The sequence below is a fragment of the Agelaius phoeniceus genome, chromosome 3, assembly GCF_051311805.1.
Source record: "Agelaius phoeniceus isolate bAgePho1 chromosome 3, bAgePho1.hap1, whole genome shotgun sequence".
NCBI lineage: Eukaryota > Metazoa > Chordata > Aves > Passeriformes > Icteridae > Agelaius > Agelaius phoeniceus.
This window is the reverse complement of record NC_135267.1, coordinates 35,050,681-35,074,760: the sequence shown is the minus strand read 5'-3', so window position 1 is coordinate 35,074,760 and position 24,080 is coordinate 35,050,681. Positions and strand designations below refer to the sequence as shown.

The 24,080-nt window shown below is 39.4% G+C and overlaps 1 protein-coding gene across 5 annotated transcripts in view; it reads right to left on the bottom strand.

Annotated features, from left to right (window-relative positions):
• Window positions 1-1,026: 1,026 nt before the first annotated feature.
• RNF144A (ring finger protein 144A) overlaps window positions 1,027-24,080 on the bottom strand; it is a 79,537-nt gene continuing 56,483 nt past the window's right edge. For 3 of the 5 annotated variants that reach the window (XM_077175052.1, XM_054629180.2, XM_054629181.2), the window contains one exon: window positions 18,206-22,979. In XM_077175052.1, coding sequence (XP_077031167.1) covers window positions 22,848-22,979 — 132 coding nt within the window. In that variant the 3' untranslated portion in view covers window positions 18,206-22,847. Of the gene's footprint in view, window positions 6,258-11,718; window positions 11,786-18,205; window positions 22,980-24,080 lie in introns of those variants that run through there. The other 2 variants (XM_054629184.2, XM_054629185.2) reach the window with 2 other exon arrangements.

The window sequence follows — 24,080 nt, the reverse complement described above, 5'->3', positions numbered from 1 at the left end:
ACACAGGACTAGGCTGTTAATTGTATGAGACTCTGTTACACAGGCAAATCTAGCCCAAAGTCATAGAATTTTCTTCTGTCCTATTTTGTTTCTTTTGATTTTACAACTGATGCAGGAGAAAAAGGAAAAAAAAAAAGAAAAAAAAAGAAAAAAGAAAAAAGAAGAAAGAAAAAGGGAAAGGGGAAAGAAAAAGAGGAAGAAAGAAGGAAAGAAAAAGAAAAAAAATTAAAGAAAAAAGAAGAAAAAAGAAAAAGGAAAAAAGAAAAAGGAAAAAAAGGAAAAAGGAAAAAGAAATGAAAAAGAAAAAGAAAAAGAAAAAGAAAAAGAAAAGAAAAAGAAAAAGAAAAAAAAAAGACAAAAATAAGTCGGTCATAATATTTCCTTTAGAGAGGAGGTGGGGCCAATTCTACGTGACTGTTTCATTTGTAATAGATTTTTCATGTTTCTTATGTTTGAGCTTATGTTTTGGGGCTCTCACTTGATTTAAGCAAACATTCACAAAAAAGTTCAGGGACAAGATGCAAGTGTTTTGCATGCAAGACTTTCTGTTGGTCTAGACTGGATCAAAATCAGACTTAATTTCAAGCAAGGCCCCTTTCATATGCTTTGCCTGCTTCATCCTGAAGCTGTCACCACCTTCCCACACATTGTCCCCTCTGGGATATTCCCAGAGAACACCTTACCCCCCCTCCCTGCCCCTCAGCAGCTCAGCAGTGCTACTGCAGAGCACAGTGACAAACCCACCCCTGGGCTGGGGAAAGCATTCCCCTGAGGACAGTCCTGGGGTACACACAACCCACCCCATGGCCCTGGGACAAGTGCAAAGGCAACGTTTTGTGGGCCCAGGATCACCCAGCAAACCAGTATGAGCCCCTCTCACACGGCCAGAGGAGATGTGCAAAGACAGGAAGGACACAACACTGTGCTCTGCTAGACCTGTCTGCTGGAGCAAGGGACTGGAATGGTGCTGGGAGCCAGGAGACATAAAAGAGAAAAGCTTCTAAAAATGAGAGAGACTGCGGGAAATAGTATTCAATAGATTTATGGGTCTTTTTACTAATTTAGTGGAAATCTATAAAGAAAAATTCTTCTGTGAACAAGCTGCTGCAGAGGGCTGGATGCTGAGCTACTGACGTAAGCCCTCAGGACAATCCCTGCAATCAGCTGTGGTGACACACAGTTACTGAGCTGGCCCAGGCCATCTGTGGTGGCAGCTGAAGCAGGGAGCTGGGATGCACGGCTGTAATTTATGGAGAAAGCTTCAGAGCTCCCTGACACCCCTCCCTGTTCTAGTGGCAATCCCAACCAGTGCAACCACAAGCTTTTCTGACTTGAGCACTCAGTAGCATCCTCTCAACTAAGAGGAGAGTCGATTCAATTCATAATGCAAACTGTCTCCTGAAGCCTCCTGGAGTTAAATAAGGAACTCACAAGTGTTGGAACATTTTAGGCTTTGTCCTTTAGAGCAAAGTTGTTAAACTACGACCTCATGATGCCTCTATCTTGGCCTAGATCCAATGGCAATTGAAGTCAACTCCTATTGACTTCAGTGGGCTTTGGAACAAGCCCTCTTCCACTTCAGCACAAGGCTATTTTAAATTAATCAAGACAGCCTCGTTGGAATCCGTTTTGGCCTTTAAAAATGGAGTGTACTGTTGCCCCGGAACTGAAGGTCTCATCATGATGCTTGGCTGTGATATCAGGATGGAAGCAGAGATAAAAGCCCTTTTCTTGCATCAAGCTGCTCCTGCTGGAGCTGCTCTTTTCTTGTTTCTTGTTACTAAAATAGCAGTGCTATTGTTTGCGCTATTGGTCTCATCTTTGGAGATTTGGAAATCCCTTCTAGGCGAGGCAACCTGCACACACACATGTCTCCTGACCCCCCTACCAACACAGGCACACACCAGTCATGTGTGCTCATTGCTGCCTGCATTTGTGCAGAGGTGTTTTAACTTCATTGTCTGCAATTCACTGGTTACCTATTCAAAATAATTTATTTTTACTTATGTATAATCCAGGACAGATTTCCCAGAAGAATCCGCTATCATATTGCTATACACAAGCTCTTTTTCCATTTCTTAAATATGCAGCAGAACAACTTAGGTACTATTTTTTGTGCTCAAGGGAAATTTTTTACCTTATGTCCATTATTTTTCATAGCGTGTTGTCCCAACTTAAATAATAAAAAAAAAAATTGTAGTAACATAAACAGGAGACATTGATTTAAAAAAGGAGAAAAAAAAGGGAAAAAATAAGAGATTTCATTTTTTGCTATGCTACTAGACAGCAGGCTCCTCCACAATCTAAAAAAGAAAATAAAATAAAAATGGATTTTCCAGCCATATTACACATTATGATGTATTACAGGCAGTATTAATTTGTATTTTAGACTGTAATTAATGATAGATGTTGATTGTCATATGTACAAAAAAAGAAGATCTCGTTTCATAAGTAAAACATAAAACTGAAGAATGATCTCTTGATATTTCAAAATGTGCATAACTTCTTAGGTTATTATATTTTATAATATTTGTGTCATAAGAAATCAAAGAATTATAGAATATGTTGAGTTGGAAGGGACCCAGAAGAATCATCAAGTCCAACTCCTGGCCCTGCACAGCACCATCCCCAAGAATCACACCATGTGCCTGAGAGCACTGTCCAGTACTTCTTGAGCTCTGTCAGGTTGGTGCTGTGACCACTTCCCTGAGGAGCCTGTTCCAGTGCCCAACCACCCTCTAGGGGAAGAATCTTTCCCTGATATCCAACCCAAACCTCCCCTGACACAGCTTCACAACATTGGATTTTGTAAATGTAAATCAGAATGAGAACAATCTTCAACATGCTACAATTTCTAAGAAAATTAATTACAATTTTAAGCTGCCTCTGAACTATGAGAAGGTCAAAAGACCTGTGTTTCAAGACAAAAGGTTTTTATCTTGCTTGATATTAATAGAACTCATAAAAGGAAATATTACAAGCTTTCACTGAGCTTTGTGGATGTAATTCACCACAGAAATGGAAAGTATTGTTATTAAAAAGAAAAACAGTGATTTCAGGTCCTGAGCCAAAATGAGCCAGGATATGGAAAGAGTCACATCCAAAGCCCTCTGGAGTTAATCAAAGTCTTTCCACTGCTTGCTGTGGAACTTTATTCAAATTGTGAATTTCTCATGGTGACATCTGTGCGTCCTTCAGTGATGGATGTGGTGAAACAGTGCTGGAGACGATCACAGAGAGATGCCATTGCTGCAAAATGACAATTTCCTGGCTTTGTGTAGCATTTCTTCAGTTTTTCGTGCCATTCTTTGGATGTCATCATTCATCTGTTTCCCATGACTCTTTTCTGTTTCCTACTTTGATTTAATTCTCTCCCTTTTTTTTTTTTCCTTTCACAAGGTAAAGTAATAACATATACAATCAGAGGTAAAAAATAATTCTGGAACATGACAAGTTACACTCTATACTTTCTGTTTTACTCTATAGCATTTGAAAAACAATACAATACAGGTTAGGGTGGAAATGAAGTACAGTATTGCATTTGTGACTAACTGAGGAATAACACCATCAGTCCTTTCCCATGTGAGATAAAATTACAACGTTTTCATGCCACTTCTCCATGTGTAACTTTTGATGTCATCTTATATTAAAAATATGCATGAAAAATGAAAGTGCAGTTATTTCCTTGCTTTCCATTTCATAGGAAAACACATTGATATGATTTTGTTCCATTGCTTTGGGACTAGGGGAGAGTTTAGGTCCAGTGTAGGTCTCCCAAACATGTGCAAAGTTATGTGAGTTCAACTTGTGTAAGCCTTGCATGAGTACTACTGAGCAGGACTGCTGCTCCTCAGTGCATGCACTGTCCTGCAATACAATTGTCCAGCTCATAGCTAGCCCAAAGGGTCTAAGAAAACTGTACATTATCAATATGTGGGGATGTTATCTCCACTTTGATCTACACAAACTGGGAGCAAGAGCAACTTGGGTCTGTGCATTGAAGATGTGTAGGTCTAGAAAGGGTCTCTAGATTCCAGAAACACCATGATATTGCAGGCTTTTAAAGATGATTCCACTTCAGTAAAACAGTAAGAAAACAAAGAGAGTAGAGATTTAGCCTACTGACTTCCCAAATAAGTCTGATGAGGTGAACATCACTGCCTGCTATTTCTTTCCCCTCACAAGAAGCTTTTTTTTTCAGCACCGCAGCTGATACCTGCAAAAACCAGCAAGTCTTGTCCCCAACCAAAGTAGTATTTCATTCTATTTTAAATCTAGTCAACCTGGCAGAGCTGGTATGCCAAACTGTCCCACTGTGTGGTGATCAAAAAGAAAATAAGGTTATTGAATATTTCTGCATCACATCTTGCCTTCTGAACAAGCAAACTTGGTTTGACACAGGCTTTTGAAACAAGGCTTTCCTTTACCATTGTTCTTTCCTAAATACCCTTTTCTCTGTCTTTTGTTTCTTGAGCTTTCCTCACTCCAAACTTATGCTGAAACTATTTCAAAGTCAGATATTTTTCCATCTTACTGTCTTTTCTCAAAGCCTCTGTAACACTGACCTCATTGCTCAGGGTGGTCTGTCCTTTCATTTTAGGCTGTTTGAAGGGCAAGCAAAAGCCTCTTGCATTTGTTAAGCAGGACTTCTCCTTTGTTGACAAACAGACACTAAATGGTGACATGGACACCTACATCCTGGTAATCATGTGAAGCAGCAGCTAGGACAAACAACAGGCTGCCCTCTCCATGTGCTGTCGTGAGTACTTGCCTCCAGGGAGTGAGATTTTAGTAGCATTCCTATGTTATAAAATACTTTAGTGACCATGGTGACTTGCCCAAGCACAGGTCTGAACTTTCCTGAAAATTTGGAATAGGTACTCCCTGAATCATTACAGATGACACAAAGTCTCATGGTGGATTTAAAATCATTGAACAGCAGAGCTCAGGTGTTTTGTGAGGTCCCAGTCTATCACCAGAACAATCTTCTTCCTAGGAAATATTTGTCCAATCTCTTATTAAAACTTCTGTCACAGAGAAATCTGAAAATCTTTAGCCTGTTCTTGGTTTTCACTGGTTCTGCAATTAGTGAACTTTTGTTTCACTTCATTGTCCTTTTTTGCAGGCTAAAGCCACTGTTTACCCATCCACCACAGATAGAACATGCTTCAACCATTCAACATCTTGCTCCGAGAAAAGCAAAGCAGCTCAGGTATTGCAGGATAGCCTGACACAGTGGGAAAAGTTGATAGGAAATTATTATAAACCCCTGCCAGAAGAATTTCGAGATAATCTTTGATTTAGCCATCTAAAGTACCTATTTTAAAATTACTCCATAACTATCTATAAATGTCATAAATATCTATAAATATCTATAAATATCTATAAATATCTATAAATATCTATATTTTTCATCATCTGGATTTTAAATGAAATGCCGAAACAGAAGAGGGCTGATGAAATCCCTTCCACTATTCATACAGGCACATATCTTCCCTGTGCAGCCAGGAGCTGGGGTGTATTCCCCAGACATCTCATTTGCTCAACTCAGATTCTGGTGGGGGATGTTGCAGAACCTCTCTCAAATGCTGCATATACTTCAGTAGCCTTGAAGGCCACTAATTATAGAATCCCCAGACCAAGTGACTAACATATAAACTTTTTCATTCTGATACTCAGAACCTTGTCACTTTGAGTTAGGAAGGGACTTAGAGCACAAAATATAAGATTAAAAAAAAAAAATAAAGGTTTCATCCTAGGTCTTACTACTCCAGAAATAATATCATTGGTCATGGCCTTCAGATTTAGGAGATTATGCTTTCAAACAAAAGCAAATATAAGACACAAGCAAAACTTAATTTCAGCCAAAATACATTAAGAGGTAAGACTTGCCAAAAATACGATAATGGTAACAGTAAGGGAATTTAGTTTGACCTGCATTTTTTGAACTTCATTTTCATTATAAAATATTATTTTGGAATATCAAACTGTCCAAAATGCTTAACTTGTATTAAGCAAGTCTTATAGAGTCACACCATACAAAGAATTCTTATTTAGGATTTTTCAATAAGAAAACATCAAAGCATTCATCCTTCATTGCGATTTTTGAAAGTAACACACCCATCTATTTTTAAACTGAGGAATTGCTCTAAAAACAAAGATCAGTCAGAAACAATAAACCAGAGAGGACTATAGACTACATAGAAGTATTCAAAGTGAAGACATATGGCTTCTGGCACCAGTGTTCTGCAGTTCTGCTGGAAGAGAGAAGAGAATGGAAAGAAGGAATATTACCCAAAATTGTATTGATTTAAAACATGAACGTTCTGATATGGATCTTCTAATATGTGGGCTACACCTGGATTTATGAAGTAGTGAACTGCTATGTGGAAAAGGTACAATTGCAAACCTGGTACATACGAACAACTATAAACAGAAGAGTCACCAAGATGGCCCCATGTATTTTAGGTGAGTTTAAGCAAGAGTCCCCCACAGATAACTCAGATGACTGTTTCTAATCACAGTTCAGAACAGGCACAAAATCTTAACTATTTGCATTTTTACTCCTAATCAAATTCACTTTGAATTTCCCATGTGTGTCTGTATCAAGTTCACTGTTTTAATTTCTCCACTATCAGGTACTTCCCTCAGGAATTCAATTGCTGAAATACAGAGCATGTGCAACACGCTGTTTGCATTTCCCCAAGAGATTTCTAAACTTTTTCCCCCCACAGAAATAACACCTGAAAACAGCAAGTCTATCCTGTCAGCTTAGAAACAAAAAACAACCTCTGTAGCAGGCAGCCAGGAACATAACCCTCTAACCAGTTCCACAGAAACAAACATACAGAACTTCTCAGAAACAAATTTATCTCAGCAAGTTTAAGCAGCTAAAACTTATTCATCTCAGAATGCAATTTTACAGTGACTACAGTGATACTTCCAAGGGGCTCCCAAATGTACATGTGGAAAAGTATCCCACAAGCTCTAGTGTTGGTTCTTGGGAAGAAAAAAAACCTCCTGTCAGGCTTGCCTGGGCTGTGGGAAACCACCCCTATGGTTCTTCAACATCAGTGGACTGAGAGAGGGAGCATTTAAACTCATCTCACTTTTCTTAGATACCAACCTAGACACAAGTCTAAAACTTGCATAACTTGTGAGATAAGCCTCTTCTGGAGGGAACTGTTTCTTTCTGTTGGATGTAATAGGAAGCTTTGCTGTGTAGCTCTAAATCACAGACATCCAGTTTGGGTGAGATAAAAAATGAGAATCAGTGTGAGGAACTCAGTTTTGCGCTCCTTATTACAGCTTTGTGAAAGGAATGAATGAATAATTTTGCAGAATTTAGTAAATAAGTCCCCCAAATGTAAATGCTAGAAATTTGCATGTATGCATGTAAAAGGAAGAGAGTAAAAGATTTTGAAGAAATAAGGCTGTCTTGTAAACCTTTATTTCTTTTGGACACATTTTCACTGTTGCTATTTATATCCTAGTCCCTAGACTAAAGTGGGATGGAACATTGCTGTGTTACTGCAAGGTTTTGTTGCATGTTTTGCCACCACTACTAGAGCCATCACTGCTGTTTGATGTAGATTCCTTCACTGTTTTTAAAAAACAGAAGTTTCTTCAAGATACTTAATGATTTGGTTGTTTCATAGAAAAAAAGTAAAAGGAAGAGAAGATACTGAATAATATAAAACAAATGACTTCTGTGTTTACCTTTTGGGTCAATTTCTTGACTGCTTGCAGTATTTGCTCACAATACTCAATACAACAAAATGTTCTTAGAAAGAAAGGATGGGAAAATCAGGGTCAGAAACTTTGCAAATGGGGAATACAAGTGCTTTTCTTTGGAAAGATGTCAGGTACTACCAGTAAGGCCAGCAAAGACTGCCACCTAAATGTCTAGCCTACAAAAGGCAGCAGTTTCCAGCCCTGTCTCCTGAGGGATTTGACCCTTTCATCAGTAGCACATTGTTTGGTTGAGAATGGTGTCTCTGGCTCCCACCAACTTCCTACTAGGATTGCTTAACCTCTAACTTGGGCAGGAAAATACTGACTGGAAAAATACCCTTGAAAGGGTGCCAGTCTCTGATTTCAGTCCACCTTCTGCCAAGGTCAAATTCCTCTCAATTTCCAAACTTTTTTCATTTAGTATTATTCCCTGTGGTTGAGAAGAATTTACCATGGACACCTTTGGAACTGCTTCATCGTTCTTTATAGTAATCTAACTGTCATTAAATGTTAAGCTATAAGAAGCTAAAATTACAGTATTACAAGGTTTGGCCCTTGAATTTGCCCATAGGAAGATGAGAAATGACTCTCTTCAGTGACCCTGGCTGGAGTGCTGAAGGAAGGCAAGTCAGTCTGTGCTCAGCCAGGTGGGAATGCTGCTGCCATCAAGGGAAGTGTCCTGCCAGCAGTCCTGCCTTGAGCAGATTTGCATAGCAGAAGCAAACTAACCCTGATACACACTTTTCTACACAGACAGTTTATTAAACACAGTAGAAATAGTTTTTTACACAGGCATTCTATGAAATAAAGTATTCACGTCTTTTCACATAAATGTTTTACACTTCCTTGATTTGGTGGTTTTTTTTCTCCTTTCAGTTTTATTTGCATGATGGGCTTATGTGGTGGTTTGGCTTTGTTTTTAATTACACTGCGGCGTGTTTCCTTTTTTTTATTAAGTATAGCATCCTCTTGTACTCTGCTGGACAATTCTCCCCTTATACTTTAAGCTTTTGTCCTTGCCCCCACATGAATCTACTTTGCCAAGTTTTCAGCTGACATAACATTGTTCATATCCAGGAAGTTACTGAGCTCCTACTGCTTTCCCACTTCTGTTCAGCTATGGATTAAACAGACAGCTTCTCTTCAGCTGCCTGCAAGGTCTCACTCTTTTGCTAGTTGGGACCACATTTTTCAGAAGTGACAGTTTTGGGAGCATTTTGGGAGAAAGGGTTCACTGGTACACATCAGGACTCTTGATTGCTGCCTGCTTGCCAGTCAGTATGGAACAAAATCTGTGTCTCATTATCGCCATGCATAAAAGAGACAGAGTAATTTAAAACAATATCCAAAATAAATGCCAATAGTAAATTGTGGAACTATCTGAAAACATGCTAGAGCAATTCAGATGTTAGAGATCCTCCAGTATAATCTGTAACCAGTGCTAGCTGCAGGCAGTACAGATTCAAAACACTGAAAGAGAGCCACAAGGAAAGCTCTAGTCCTCAGAGTAACTGTGGTCTAGTAAATCTGGTTATTTCCTTGTCTCTTACCCACTCTCCTTTAACCTCACAAATTTCTCCAGAAACCTGAAACAGAAGTGATATCACATACCAGAATATTTTCATCCTGCATTTTGGGGAAATGTCTACAGCCCCAAATATTTCTGTTGAACTGAGTAATTTTCCGTTTTCAAAAACTATCTATGAGTTCACCTCTATGATGCTCCATATGTGGACCTGAAGAATCAGGAAATGTGCCTGACTTGTCTCTCCCATCTGGTAAGTGGATCAGTTCCTCAGCACTGCATGGAGGACATGTCAAGGCGTTGTTCAGTGCTTGTTGCTACTTTTCCCACATGTTGTTTCTCAGTTGTTGCAATGAGTTAGCTGTTGTTCTGACAGAAATTAGTCACAATATCCAGAGGTTATTTATGCAATACCACTGATCCCTGATGCCAGCCTGGGAAGGCATTAGCTTCTGGAATTTCATCATCTGCACATATTGTACAATAGCTCTAGAAATTGTGTTGAGACCCCATGGGTAAATAAGTGAGGAGAAACTTAGGATCAAACTGTCCTCCAAGTAGCTCTCACTGCATGCAAAGGCTTGAACAACAGCGATGTTCACAAGCTTCAGGACTGCTGAGAGCATTACTTCTGTGGGTAATCAACCCAGTTAAAGATCTCTTTTACTCTTCACTAAGTCAAGAACTAAATGCACTGTGATATCTGAATATAAGTTGTTGGGGGGTTTTTTGCCCCCCCCAGATAGATATAATTTTTCATGCCAATAAAAAAAGCATTTCTCTTTCTCATTAAAAAAAAAAAAAAAGAAATCTCTGTTTAGTCAATGATAGGCTGTTTCTTGGTACCTTATACCTGGAACATTTAAGTCAGACTGATTTGGCATAAAGGAACTAAGCTGCATGCAAAATATTTTGTACAAAACAAAGAATAAAATTCAACCTTGTTGTCTCTATTATTTATTCCAAAATCCTGCTTTTGGAGATTGCGCTATATCTCAGATTATATTTTTTTAGGGGGGATTTTTATAAAACATTGGTTGTGGTGATCATAGCAAATGAAAACATGCAGACATGGATGTTTATCATTCAAAAGACAAAAAAGATGGACATAGATAATCCAGAACTTTCTTTTTCTTTATGATTATTGCCTTTACACCTCCCATGATTTTCCAGAAGCTGCCTCATAAATGGGTCACTCACACATCACATGGGAACTATTTCTGCATTATGCAGAACAGAGGCTGAAGGAATCTGCTTCAGGGTCTCTCAGTCTGCATTTGGTCCTTCACAGGATGCACAGTATGCCTGCAGATGGAAGTGCAAAATAGACTTGCTGGTACAGATTTGCAGGTTTGCCAGAGGTGGCAAACCAGAAATGGCTTTCCAGGTGTAAGAATTCTATCTAATTGTTAAAAATTGAATTTGGTCCTTTCTCTATAAAAACTATATGATACATGACTCTTTAGCAATGCAGAGCAGAAGAGAAAAATTAATTTAGTACTTCAACTTTGAATGAGGAAGTAAAACACTTGTTAGGCTGGAAAGTCTAACTGATTTTTTATTGAGTTCCCTTTGTGTACCATCAAGGTATCTTTCTGGTTAAGGCATCACCATATCAAATGAGGTACTGAACATTTCTCAGATGAAACACATTCTTATATCTGATTAATAAGTCATAAATCAAATCTTTTTAGGGAAATTGATAACAGTAATAGTTGTAGAGCTGTTCCTGTTAAAAAGAGCATGTTTTGTTTTACTCCCTAGAATTTACTAAAGTTTAACAAGATCTGATTCACTTAATCACTTACTACCTCTTCCTGCTTTTCCCTTTGAATATTTTTCATCTCATCTCTCTGTAATAATTCAGTTTTCATTGGCAGCTTGCTACATATTCAAATTATTGACTACAAGATCTTTACCAGACAAAGAAAAATCCGTAGTAGCAAAGAGCACCTCTGATATTGCTTTGTCAAAAATAAATCAGGAGGCCAAGCTAAATCAAACATAATACAAGTAGAGCCCATCTTGCCTGCATTATAATTAATTTTGAATTCCTCCTGTTGCCATGACACCATGCATGAAAAGAAATAAGGCAGGCATTGTGCAGAACTCAAGAGCTTGTGAAATTTTGGGGTTTGCTTCTTATGTTTAAAATAGGAAGAAAATAGTGAAACAAAAGCCAGCAGTAACACAAGAGATGCTTTCCTCTCTGTAAGGTGGGAGAGGGGTACATGTCAGATATCTTTGAAATTTTGCTTGTTGAAGGAAATAATAATGAATTTGAGATATTTGCTTAAATTTCCTGATTCTACTCCTGACAAATCAAGTGATTATCACATTTTCTAATCTTTGTGGACTACCTTCATTTACTATTCCTCTGTGGCCACCCCCTCCCAGCTGCTTCAGGGGCAGCAATTAGCCTGAGCACTGCACACAACCCACACACTCTTCACACAAACCTTATGTTGAGCCTTCAGCAGCTCTTCAGAGAAGCCCGGAGAGAATGAGTTCTTCAGGTGGAAAAACCTATTGAACACAAAGGACATAGAGGATACTCCAAAGAGGAATGAAATTTTTTCTGAACCTCATGTTGTCACTGCTTTTATGGCTTTTAAAGAGATGATGATACTTTCTTGTTAACAGAAAAAGGTTTTCTTCTTTTCTTCTCCCTACCCACATGTTGAGTGCTCCTCGTATCCAGGAGCTTTGTTTGCAGTGCTTCACATGTGGTTCTTGAACACTCAGATACATAAAGCTCTACAAAACCCTTCCATTGGAGCATTGTTAGTTGTTTTATTGGCAAATCCCACCTGACACAGCCTCCTGAGCAAGACTAGTGACTGTTGCTTGAAGAAACACCACAATCATTTCTGTGGGGCTGCTGCCCACCATGCCTGTTTGGAGATCTCTGAGCAGAGACAATCACACCCATTGCTAGGGAGTGCTCCATGGTGCTATGTGCTGCATGGAAAGGGCAGGCAGGTAGCTCTCAGCTGCTTTGCTGGCACTGCATATCAGCTAGAGCTCCTCTGCAAGCTTCATATTTGAGTTGGAGTAAGGAAAGTCATAGTCTATCCAGCTGAGAGCAGTGTTACAACCTTACTGAGCCGTGCTGATAGGCTGCACATCTGAGGCTGCTGTCAAAAACTTTAAAGACTTTAAGTACTGAGTGTCCTGAAGGGTCATTAAGGTACCCTGTGATTCAAAACAAATGATGCTGCAACCTCAAGCATTTCTCAGTTTCATTTCCCTCACAGCCACAGCTTTTCCCTGCAGCTTCTGGCCAGACACTGTGGCTCAGAAGGCATTTTCTCAGGCTTAATGTTAAAAGCTATGAAAGAGAGATGGTTGTACCCAACAGAATTCTTTAAGTTTAAGGAGCCCTAGGTTTAAGGGATGTCTCTAGAAAGAAAAAGGATGTTGCTTGCAGGTGCTGTAGCTTTTCACATTCAGTTTATTTCCACAGCACAATGGCAGAGAAAATAATCTGGGTTAATTCTCTCAGTCTTAGGGCATAGGAGAAGCTGAGTCAGAGGGTCATCTTTCACAAAAGGCACTCACATTTTAACTGAGTCACAACCTTCCTCTGCCTCCTTACCCAGCCTTAGTTGTAAGGAAATGCAAGTACATGACTGCAGAACCTGCAATGCAGCACATCCTGAGAGCACAAGTAAGGAAAGGATAAAAATTGCTGGTAAGGATGATTGCACTGAGCACCAATGTACATTTTAGTCACAGCATAGGTAGAGGTGACAGAGACAAAGGTGCAATTTCTCACATTCTCTCTTCTGCTGTTCCAGATGTCTCTGCTTTCTGATTCCAGTTGTGGGAAACAGCAAGATAGCAAACACCCCCTCCCCCCCAATTTGCATCTTCCAAGGGCTATTCTTCAATACTCTGCACCTAGAAACACTACCCTGCTCCTGGGAAGCCAGGAAAAACTCCAAGGAACACTGAAAGGCTGGAGGCATCCTGCACTCTGAAGATTTTCAGTCTGTAGCCCCCTAATTGATGTTGAAGGCTGGGAAAATTTGCTGAACAAAATGCATGGATATGGTGGAAGGAAAGTGTTAGTGGTCTGGTTAAGAGACACTGTGTTACCCCAATCCTCTAACTGCTCTGCTTCACCTGAGAAAATTTCAAGGATCTGAAAAGGAAAAATAGATTCAGCTCAAAAACATGCTCCAAACACATCCCTAACAGGCTGTAATTGGCATGAATTCCAGGAGACCCTGGAATTCTGTCAGGGAGATGGTGGCAACCAGGACTGCACATTATATCCTTTTTTAAAAAAAGTTAGAGTTTGTGTTAGTATTGGCAGGATCCTGAAACAAACCTCTAGTCCACAAAAAATATGAGAAACCAACTTTTCACTTTGCTCTACTCAGATGTATGTGGTGGCTGGGCAGGGGTAGGAAGGCACATGAAGTTTGGAATGTATATAAATAGAGAGGTAAAGGCAGAAGGACTCACAACTTCCCCGTTGCATCTAGCCTCCCCTGCCAAACACATTGACTGCTGAATGGATGGCTGGAGTTATTGTTTGGACAGTTGCATTGTTTCTGCTGAACATCTGTATTAAAGAACACAGATACAACAGCAGGCGTGGGTAGGAAGAGAGAAAATAATTTGGCTGAGCTACAATATCCGTCCATTATAAAATATAGAGAAGGTGCAGTGTTATTAGCCAAATCTTACTCTGTTTGTAACCAACTGATTTTAGTGCTCCCCCCCTCTTCTCCCAGTGAAATCAGTGGTTTTTTTTAATTTGGCATTTTGAAAGAGACCTCTGGTTTGCACCTCTCATTTTACATTTGTAGACTGCAACATCTCTATATCTGCTTTTGAAAGTTCAACACTTGGTCTTTTTTCCCTGTCAGAAAAGGTTTCTACACCCTCAGAGAACAGGAGCAATAATGTATGTTAATATCAGCGACTAGAACAGCCCCAGCAGTGTCAGCAGGCCCATCATAACATCGTTATTTTTAGCCCTATCTTTACAATTAGCTCTGCGGAGGCTTTGAAACGCAGACTTTACAAGCTCGAGGTAGAGATGCGGCTGCCAGGGATTTCTCCTGCGAGGCGGCCCAGCCGCGCTGCGCTGATCGGCGGCTGCTCCCTGCTGGCCGCCCGCAGCACCGCTCTCTGCCCGGAAAGCCCCTTCCCGGGGCCCTGGAGGAGTCTATCCCTATTCCAACTCAGGAATCCCTCAGTCGGCCTGTGCCCCTCGTAGCAGCTACACGGGACTTCAACAAAATGAGTCCAGGCATGAAAACAAAGAAACGCCGCGCTCTGCTCATCTGCCGAGGCAATTTTAAATGCAATTTTGCACAAGCTCATGCATTTCTCCTGTGGCTAACCCCTAAAATGACAGTGGCATTCTCAAAATACAGTAAGACCTCAGGATTTTGTGGCAGCCCAAGTGTTTCTGCCACCCACCAAAACATCATTTTGAGGGAGCAAAGAGGAAAAATTGAGTGTGTGGTTGTTTGTAATTGTTCTCAAGAACAGCATACAGCAGTGAGATCTCAGGAATGGCTGAGCCAATGTCTTTAATTTAGACTGGTATGAGGAGGTCAGGCCTGATAAATTATTGCATTTCCTACAAAATTATGCAATAGAATTTCTTCTTCCTGTAGTCATATATGAGTACACAGACTAGAAGACACATTTGACATTAAAGGAGATGCTGTGTATAAAGTACACATCAGCTAGACACACATATATAGATCCAGATTTTAGAATACTGCACTGAATTAGGACACCTACAATTTACTCCCAGGGGCTCTCTTTATTTGGCTTATAGTGTTTATTCATTTTTGGCTTTAAAACCCAAACAAAAAAACCAAGGAACATGGGAATAAATTCACAGATAGCACACACAACTTGACATTGTTCTTTCTGTCACACACCACAAAAGAACAGGACTCTAATATTTTAAGTGCATTTCCATGGCTTGCATGTGTGAGTTGGTTTGTATGACTTACAGCATCTAAACATTTTGTATGTGGCACATGTGTTGAGTTATGGTCATCACACACAGAGCCACCTGGAAATACAAAGTAACTTGGTTCTGATTCACACCACCAAGTTCTGCTCTGGTGTCTGAAAGCAGTCCTTGTGATAAGGCACTCTATGACTGTTGTCCTCAGTTTTAGCCATGTAAAAGTTATATGCTTTCTGTCATCAAAGCATATGGGAAAAAAACCCCCACACCTGAGAAGCAGCTTGAGAGGCTAAAAAAAGCTAATTTGTCTAGACAACAACTTTAGTAAAAGCAGGGATAGGAAAGGAGATGTCCCAAAAACTCAGGAGATGTGTCTTTGCATTAACTACCACCAGTTGAGGCCAGACACACATATGTCAAAACACCTCATACTTCAGTGATATCAGATATTAGAGGCTGAATCTTGGTTCCCAGAGCACAGAATCTGGGTAGCAAAGGCTTCCTTGTACCAAACAGCCTTACCTGTCTTTCTCAAAATCAATGAAAGTTTCATTGGTTTCAATATATCCCACATAAAATAACTCTTGATAAAGTGCTGACAGGTCAAGTACCCACAGCACAAAATCTCTTATGAGGAACTTCCCAGCTGATCTTCAATTAAAAAAAAAAAAAAGGTGCTTTGTAGATGCTGTGGATGCACTGTGCTCACAAGTTGGTAGTGGCAATTTCTAGCACTATCCCCCATGCATGTGTGCCTACACAACAGCAATTCCATTAGCACCACTGTAACTAGCAGAATGCTAGAACTAGCACAAGAATTTTGTGCTGTGCAATTCTCTTGTCTCAATCTTTCAATTCTTATAGGACAGTTAATGACATGATTTTGAGCAGAACTCTTCCATTCAATGCCCAAATACACTTCAGGAATTATTCTGGGGCTGTGGTCCCTCCTAACAGAACTTACTGGGTATGGCTGTGGTGCAGCTCTGGCAATTGAATGATCCTGGACACTGTTTACTAGAACATGCATGTGCTATAAGTTTGCCACTTAAATTTTCTAATTTTAGACAGATGACTGTTACTCCACCAAATTTCTGCACTGCTTGTCATTCTCTGATGACAGACTTGCTGTGCAGAAACCCAGTCACACAGCTGAAAGACATAGGTTAGAAAATCCTTCTGTAGCAAGGGAGGCTGAAACTGGTAGAGAAATAGAAGGACTGTCCAGAAGCTAAAGGTCACTAATCTACACAGTTATTGCACACGACTGAAAATAATCCCACTCTCCAAGAGAAAACTGCAACACCAAACATCTGTTCATTGGAAGTAACACAATGTGGGAGCAGCAGAAGCAAGTACAAAGATCATTATTAACAATACCTGCTCCTAGAAGTCGAAACACCTTGTGGCTTTTAGACACTATTTTCTGCCCAATTAATTGAACAAAATATCTAACTAGCTCTTACCTTTATGGAGAAAAATCATTAGGCTCCATGAAAATGGAGCCTAGGCTCCATGAAATTAGTTAATAGCAGCCACTACATGGCTTTTTCTAAAGTTGTCAGGTAGAAAGCACATACATGCACATTCTTTATGCACACCATTTTCTTGAAGAAATTGTGCCTGTTATTTTTTTTACAGGTATAGACAAATTGTATCCTAACAAATGAGAAATAAACTGTGGGAACTAAAGGAAAGTCTACACTGTCAATTACAGTTTAGGCAAAATGCAAAATGCTTGTTGATGGAGTCAAGAACGTGAGAACTCATTACCACTATCAGAGAGTTAAATATGCTCAGTTATTCAGGAGATTGGGCTTTACTTTGTGGAAACCCAGGGCACTGGGAATATGTCCCTGTCTGCTCTGGGGTGCCCTGAACCCCAGGGGAACACTGACTTTGACCCTCATTCATGGAGAAAGTTTCCTAAACTCCAGAATAGACTAGAATCCACTCGAGTGTGAAGTAGATTGTAGAGAGTAGTGTAGATGTATCACTTAGGTGGGAAATTTAGGTTTTAGGATTTTTAGTATGTAGTGGATGGAAGCAAGATGGAGGGCACAGGGTGTCATCCTGGGCTTCTTCCTCATGCTTCTTCTTCCTCCTTCTTCATGCGTTTGGGTGGCATTTTATAATTAGGTGGAAAAGTCCACATTGTGGGCTGTTGGGGATCAGTTATTGGGTTAAAAGGGAAAATAATCTAGGTGTCAGCTCTAAATTGGATAGTTTAGCTTTAAAAGACTTTGTAACAATAGATTGTTTGCCATTTTTGCAGTGCTATTCCAGTGCGCTGAGCCTGGAGTGGACAGTGTGCAGAACTCTAGATAAGATAACAATAAACAACAACCTGAAGACTGAAAAGACCCAGTGTATCTCTCTTTCCTGACACAAGACCACTCCAGGAGGGTCTCCCCAGACAGGGGAGCCCCCTGGGAGAGCCCAGCCAGAGTCCCAGAAGTTGGGGAATCGGCAACAGGTACCCTAACATTTAAGTTTCTCTTCCACACCAGCAGCTGGGAGTACAAGCTGCTCGCAGTCACCTGCACCAGACCCAAACCCATGGTGCAAGAACATACACACACCTCAGAGTGATCCCTGGGGCAGCACATCCACCTGCCCAGAGCATCCATGGAATACAGTGGGAGCTGGATCAAGGACTCACTTAAAAGATGGTCAAATTGAGATAAAAGGCAGTAAGTGACTTGGCCAATGTCACAGGGGAAAACCCAACACTATCACCATTGAAGATGAAGTGGCTGTGCTCCTGATCTCTCTCAGGACTGGCTTCAGCCCATCAAAGATCCAGCTGTGCATCAAATTAGTCCTAGAGATATTCAGATTCCCTCTTCTAGCTAAGCTGGGAGATGGTGAGTTAGAAACCACAATTATGTCCAGAACTGTGGCAGGAGGTCTCCAGGCCACAGGCTGTGCTTTCTCCAGAAGCCTGAGAGGCAGAGAAGCACAGGGAAAAGTCACTATGAAGAATCACAGGAAACACATTCATTTAAAATATCTATTGAAATTACAAATTAAACTCTCCAATATGATTCAAAGTACAAAACACCACATTAAAAGGCATTCAACAGCTCCTTTATACATCACAGTGTTAGTGGCACAAAATGCACTTACATTTCAAATACATCAACAGAACTATTTTTACACTGGTCAAATACATTATTTATACATATGCATGACTCCTTCATGCTTATCCCTATACAAGTTTAAAATACATCATAATAAAATGATCAAGAAAGGTTCAGTTATGTACCATGTACCTGTACCTAATGTTCCTGGAATTCTTGTAAGATATACACAAATCAAAGCAATAATGAAGACCACAGGGCTCTAAACACAAACAGCATGCCTTACTTAGTACAAGTGCATTAGCAATTAAGGGCTGATGCAGGCTTTTTTGATGTCCTTAGTATAACTGTCAGCAACAACTGTAATTTACTTGTTTTCCTCAGGCTTTTAGATTATGTACATGAAATGTACAAACTTTGGTCTTAGAAAAGCAAACCTGCAGAAAGGTTTATGCATGCTGCACCTCACTGGAATGATAATGGCCTGCATTAAAAATATTTATTCCTATACAGTAAAAGGCCTACAGATGAAATGCACAGAACTTCATTCTAATCTTCCTGCCCATAACAATATTCTTTAAAAAAAAAACACTTAGTATTTTCTCACCTATGGATATTTTATCCTGTCAGCTCCATAAATGAGAGCTATTCCCTAATTTTGATTGTTTTCTGCATGTCAGGAGCTCAGCTGTAAACTGAAAGTTGATTCAGTCTACTGTTATTTGGGATTTTGCCTAATTTATGCACCAGAGTATCTGAGGAAAGATCATGCTTCTCAGTATGTTGGGGAAAGTATCCTAAATTCTTGACATGCTAAAGTCAGTAGTAGGAGGCTTCAGGATGAATGCCAACATGAATAAAACTAAAATATTAACACAAAACTACAGTAATCTTATATATATAATTGTTCATCATTCACAAACTTTTGAAGAGCCTCAAAACCAATGACTTTGTCCTCACAGCTCTCCTGAGGTAAACAGTGGTCCATTCACTTTAAAGACGGTCAGACTGAGATAAAAGGCAGTAAGTGACTTGGCCGATGTCACGGGGGAAAAGCCAACACTATCACCAGTGCTCCTGATCTCTCTCAGGACTGGCTTCAGCCCAACTAATGGCAAGGCTGGGGAGATGCACAGCCTCTGGAGTGGGACTCCACACTCCCTAGATGTGACACCACATGACACCCCAGAAGAACATGCAGATGATGTACGAGTACAAACTCCATTAAACAGCATTTATGAACACACCATTTACTCAAGAGCTGGACTTGATCCTTGTGGGTCCCTTCAAATCAGAAAATTCTGATTCTGTGTGAATAAAAACACCCTAAATAATAGCATAACCATAAAAATGCAGCAGAAATCATGCCATGATACTTATTTTTCTGGTGCAAATCCAAAAAGCCATAGCTGTTGCAACAGATTTTCATTTGAAAGACAAAGAAACAAACATTCCCTTTCCCATGGCAGGGGGTTTAAATGTCAGAGTTTAAAATTATGTATTTACAATTGAATTTTGGGGTATTAAATTTCACAGTATCAACATAAGCTGTAACATAAAAGCCTGAACTTAATACATCACCACCAAAATTGCTACTTTGGAACCAAATCAGCATTAATAATAATAACAATAATAATATTAACAACCATAAAAACAAGCAAAAAAATCCCCGAGAATACAGATGGAATGATATTTAACAAAGCTGAAAAGACTGGGTAGGTATTTGGTAAATATATGTAGGCATATAGTCTATTCCAACAGCTAGGATGTGAAACAAGAGCTGTGTCATAAAAATCACCAGTGGCAATTCAAGTATGTTGAGATCAGAGATACACTGACAGAGTTTTCTGATTGCATATAATGTTACCTGTGAGTATCAATTATAAATTATCATTTTAAAATTTCTGTATTTGCAAATTTATCTTCCTTTTTTCTTTTAAATCTGGAAATGCATTAATTCTGACATTGATTATTAACTGGCCGCACAGCACTTGGGAAAAGTCAAGTTCTGCTGTATTTTGGACATAAAATCTCTAAGAAAGGCACAGAGAAAATAAACCTCCTCATACCAGGACACTCAATACTGTTCACAGGCCAGTGAATATTTCCTGTTTACTATGATCCCAGTAGGAGAATTGGTCACCAGTCACAGCCACAATACAGCAAAACCCCTCAGTGCCCCAGCTAGAAAATTAATAATCCATTAAGTCTTTACATCCTATTGTCCAGGGTTTTTTTTCTCCAGTCAAACAGGAGTACAGGGCCAGGGAGGAAAGGCCATAGTTCAAGCTAACCTTCAGGAAGCTGTCCTTTGCAGAAAGGTTTCCACTAATTCTGCACAGTGAAGCTATGACTCAGGACAACTCATGTGCATGGCTTGGGATCCCTCTGGGAAATGGACTGAGCTGATGCCAGAGGGAGAAGCACCTCCCTGCCTGCTGAACTCAGCAGTGCTCCACACACCCCTTGAAGCTGACAAACAGGGATCAAATGCACTACCAGACCTCCCTACAGGTATTTTTGAACAATTAAGCAATTTTTAATAACCAAGATCGCCAAAATACTAAAGATACTCAGATAACAAAAGACCTGAACTGTGCATTGCCATAAACAATCTGAAGATATCATGAGTTCAGATTTGCTGGAAACAAGCTATCCTTTTTATTCACATTACAGAGGCCAAACTCATTAAAATCAAACCAAGTAAGTGAATTGCAATCTCCAGCTCTTAGAGTTAAAATCTATGGTTAGATACAATTTGAATTTGGATAGCACTAAACTTGGAGGATAAGGGAGGAGAATAGTTTTATAAAAAGAAATTGGCCTTTTCAAAACCGCGCCCTACAATATTTTTATTTAACAGATACACAGTGTAAACCAAAAGCCAATAAAGAGTAATTTTTGAGGGTTGAGCTATGAAAACAATTCCCAGCCTGTGACAACAGCCAGAAGCAGATGCATTTAAGGATCTTAAGACATTTTCAGTGTAAAGTTATCCTGGCTTCAAGATTATCTGGCTTCAAGATATTCATCCATGTCAGTACATTGCTAATGGCAGAAATAAATGATGACCAAAAAATGCAGTAAAACTTCAGTCCACAAGCCATTCAAAAGAATGTTTTCCTTCGTATTACAGACATACACATTGTTTCAGGTGCTTCACATTTCATGGCAAGAAGTTATTAGTCAAATTCTTGTTGGCTTTAAAATAGAGCAAAATGGTTTTCAAAAAAATATTTCTAAAGAGAAACCTCAATGATGCAGTATGTTGAATAGCACACTTTACTACCCTGAAAACAGAGTACTGAATCTTCCAAAACTATCAAGTGATTAGTTTTCAAATAAAATCTTATTTTGCCACAGTATTGTTATTAGCACAATACACCACATATCATACAATACTATCTCTGAAAATGGGCTAAGTAGTTTAAATGCAAAGCACAACTTCCACAAATATCCCAGGCATTTTCATATTAACTACAGGGATAACTATGATGTATTTTTATATTTAAAAGGAAAGACTCATTAATAACCCAAAAGTCTGCTAAACAGTAAAGTTAGTCCTGTATTTTTTATTAATTGTTCTAAAGACAGAAGCAAGCTATTCTGAATATCCAAAATAATTCAATAGCACAGCTATTTACACATTTGGTTTAAATAGGATTTTATTTTTATATATATATATATATCTATGTATCTATAAAAAGATTAAGATACCTGGATTAGAAGTTACATAGCCCTATAAGTGTAGCAGAACCCTAAACAATAGCAAAAAAAAAAACAATTCAGAAAAACACTAGTGGTCGAGGGGTAAGCAAAACCATCAATGTATTTTTAAAAGAAACTTGATTAAATAGCAGGTTTGTGTCACCACTCAACCTTACAGCTTCATCAATTAATTTTAAAATGTAGCTTTTAATCAAACAAATTTCTTATAAGACTTTATAAAATTAGTGGAAGGCAGCAGGACTAACTTTGTCCCTCTGATCCTCCCCAAATTTCAAGAAAGGCATAGGATGGCCTATATGCACCTTACTAATTTTGTTACACTTGGAAAAAGTAGGTACTAGAGAGGACATTCTGATGGCTTTAACAAAATCAGAGTTGTAATAAAGTCACATGAATTTGACTATCGGATTCAAATGATAGTCAACTCAAACATATGCAGGAATAAGACACCAAATTTGGAAGCAAACAGATATGCAGAAGTTTGTAGGCTTTTTCAGCTTGTTTTGCTGATGTCATTCAGTACAGTCCCCAGTCCACCAGCAGGGCAGCACCAACCTTTTGCATTATTTTTAGCAGTATCACCTCTTAATTTCAGATAGCTACGCAGGTCTGTGGTCTCCCTTTAGCACCAAACTTGCCTTCTATTACCCTCCTTGTCTGTTATCAAGCAATCTGTACAACAGTAGTAACAACAGTTCCTGGAATCAAGACTGTGTCAACGAAAAGCAGAATGGGGCAAGTAAGGCTACAGCAATGTAAGTGCAAGAGGGAAACATAACAGCAACAGTAAAATCAAAACATGTTGTGATGAGTCCAATCTTCTCTCAGTCTAGGTAGGTAGAGGGTCATCATCTCCTTTATTACATTTGCACTTGCAGCAGAGAACAAATGGTGTAGCTAGTAGAAGGAAAGGGGAGGCCACCAAAAGTAGAAGACCAAATCCTGCAAAAATGCCTACCACCTGTAAGAGAAAGGGATAGCATTGTGTCAGGGATAGTATTGCCTAGATTCTGTGTCTGCTACACCACTGCATCCTCTGTGTCCATCAGAAAGACCTCAGCAAATGCCACTGACCTTATCAGAGCTGGAACTCCCCACGTGTATACTACAGTCAGCTCCTGTGACCAGAAAATGTGTGTGAAAGTAGTGTGAATGTTCATGTCTTAATGGCTCCTGTCAGAACTGTGCCACAGAACTCTGTTTTATCACACAAGGTGATGCACATGGCTATTTGCCTTTTTGAGTTTTCTTATATCTCAAACAACTAATGAAGCAAATCACTACTACTTTTCTTGACCAATCTTAAATACTAAATATTGAAATCAAGGCTACAAAAAAAGACTTCCACTTTCAGGTGCTCCTTTTTTTTCCTGGAGAAATCTTCAAGAAGAATTAGTCAAGGTGTTGGTGGTGTAATCTGGGAAGAATCCCACAATGTACCACCAGCATGCAGTCAAGCTTCAAAATTTCAATCACAGATTACTAACATCATGGATTATAGGAGGACTTTGCATATGCAATGGCTTTTTGCAGTCAGACCTGAGCTCATGCTGCTGCTTCAGGGCACATGATCTAAGTGTATCTTTTTCACTTACATTTATTGACCGCCTCCTTCCCAGCATGAGCAAAGGACCATAGACTTACCTAACTGGTCAGTGTGACAAAGCAGTTAATTTCTACAGAGCTTAAATTTGGAAAATTATTTAAGAAACATTCAAGTTGAGCTTCATCGCCTGAGGAAGTTTCCCATTTGCCACAGGCAACCGTAAGAGTGATGCTGCAATGATATGCTCACAAATTATTTAAGTGAATAATTTAGATTTATTCACATGACAGTGTCTGTGAATAATTTTGAATAATGATGGCAAGAGTGGAATGCTAATGCAATAGCAAAACCTCACAGCAGAAGGCAAAATGAAATTAGAGTGCAGCACTCATTACAGATTCTTCTAGTCAGGGCTAGATACGCCACTTCAATTAGCTGGCAAATATTAAACCAGCCATGGTATAGATGGGACGATGCAGCAGCACTTTTGCTGGCCAAGGATAATCGGGTGTCGAT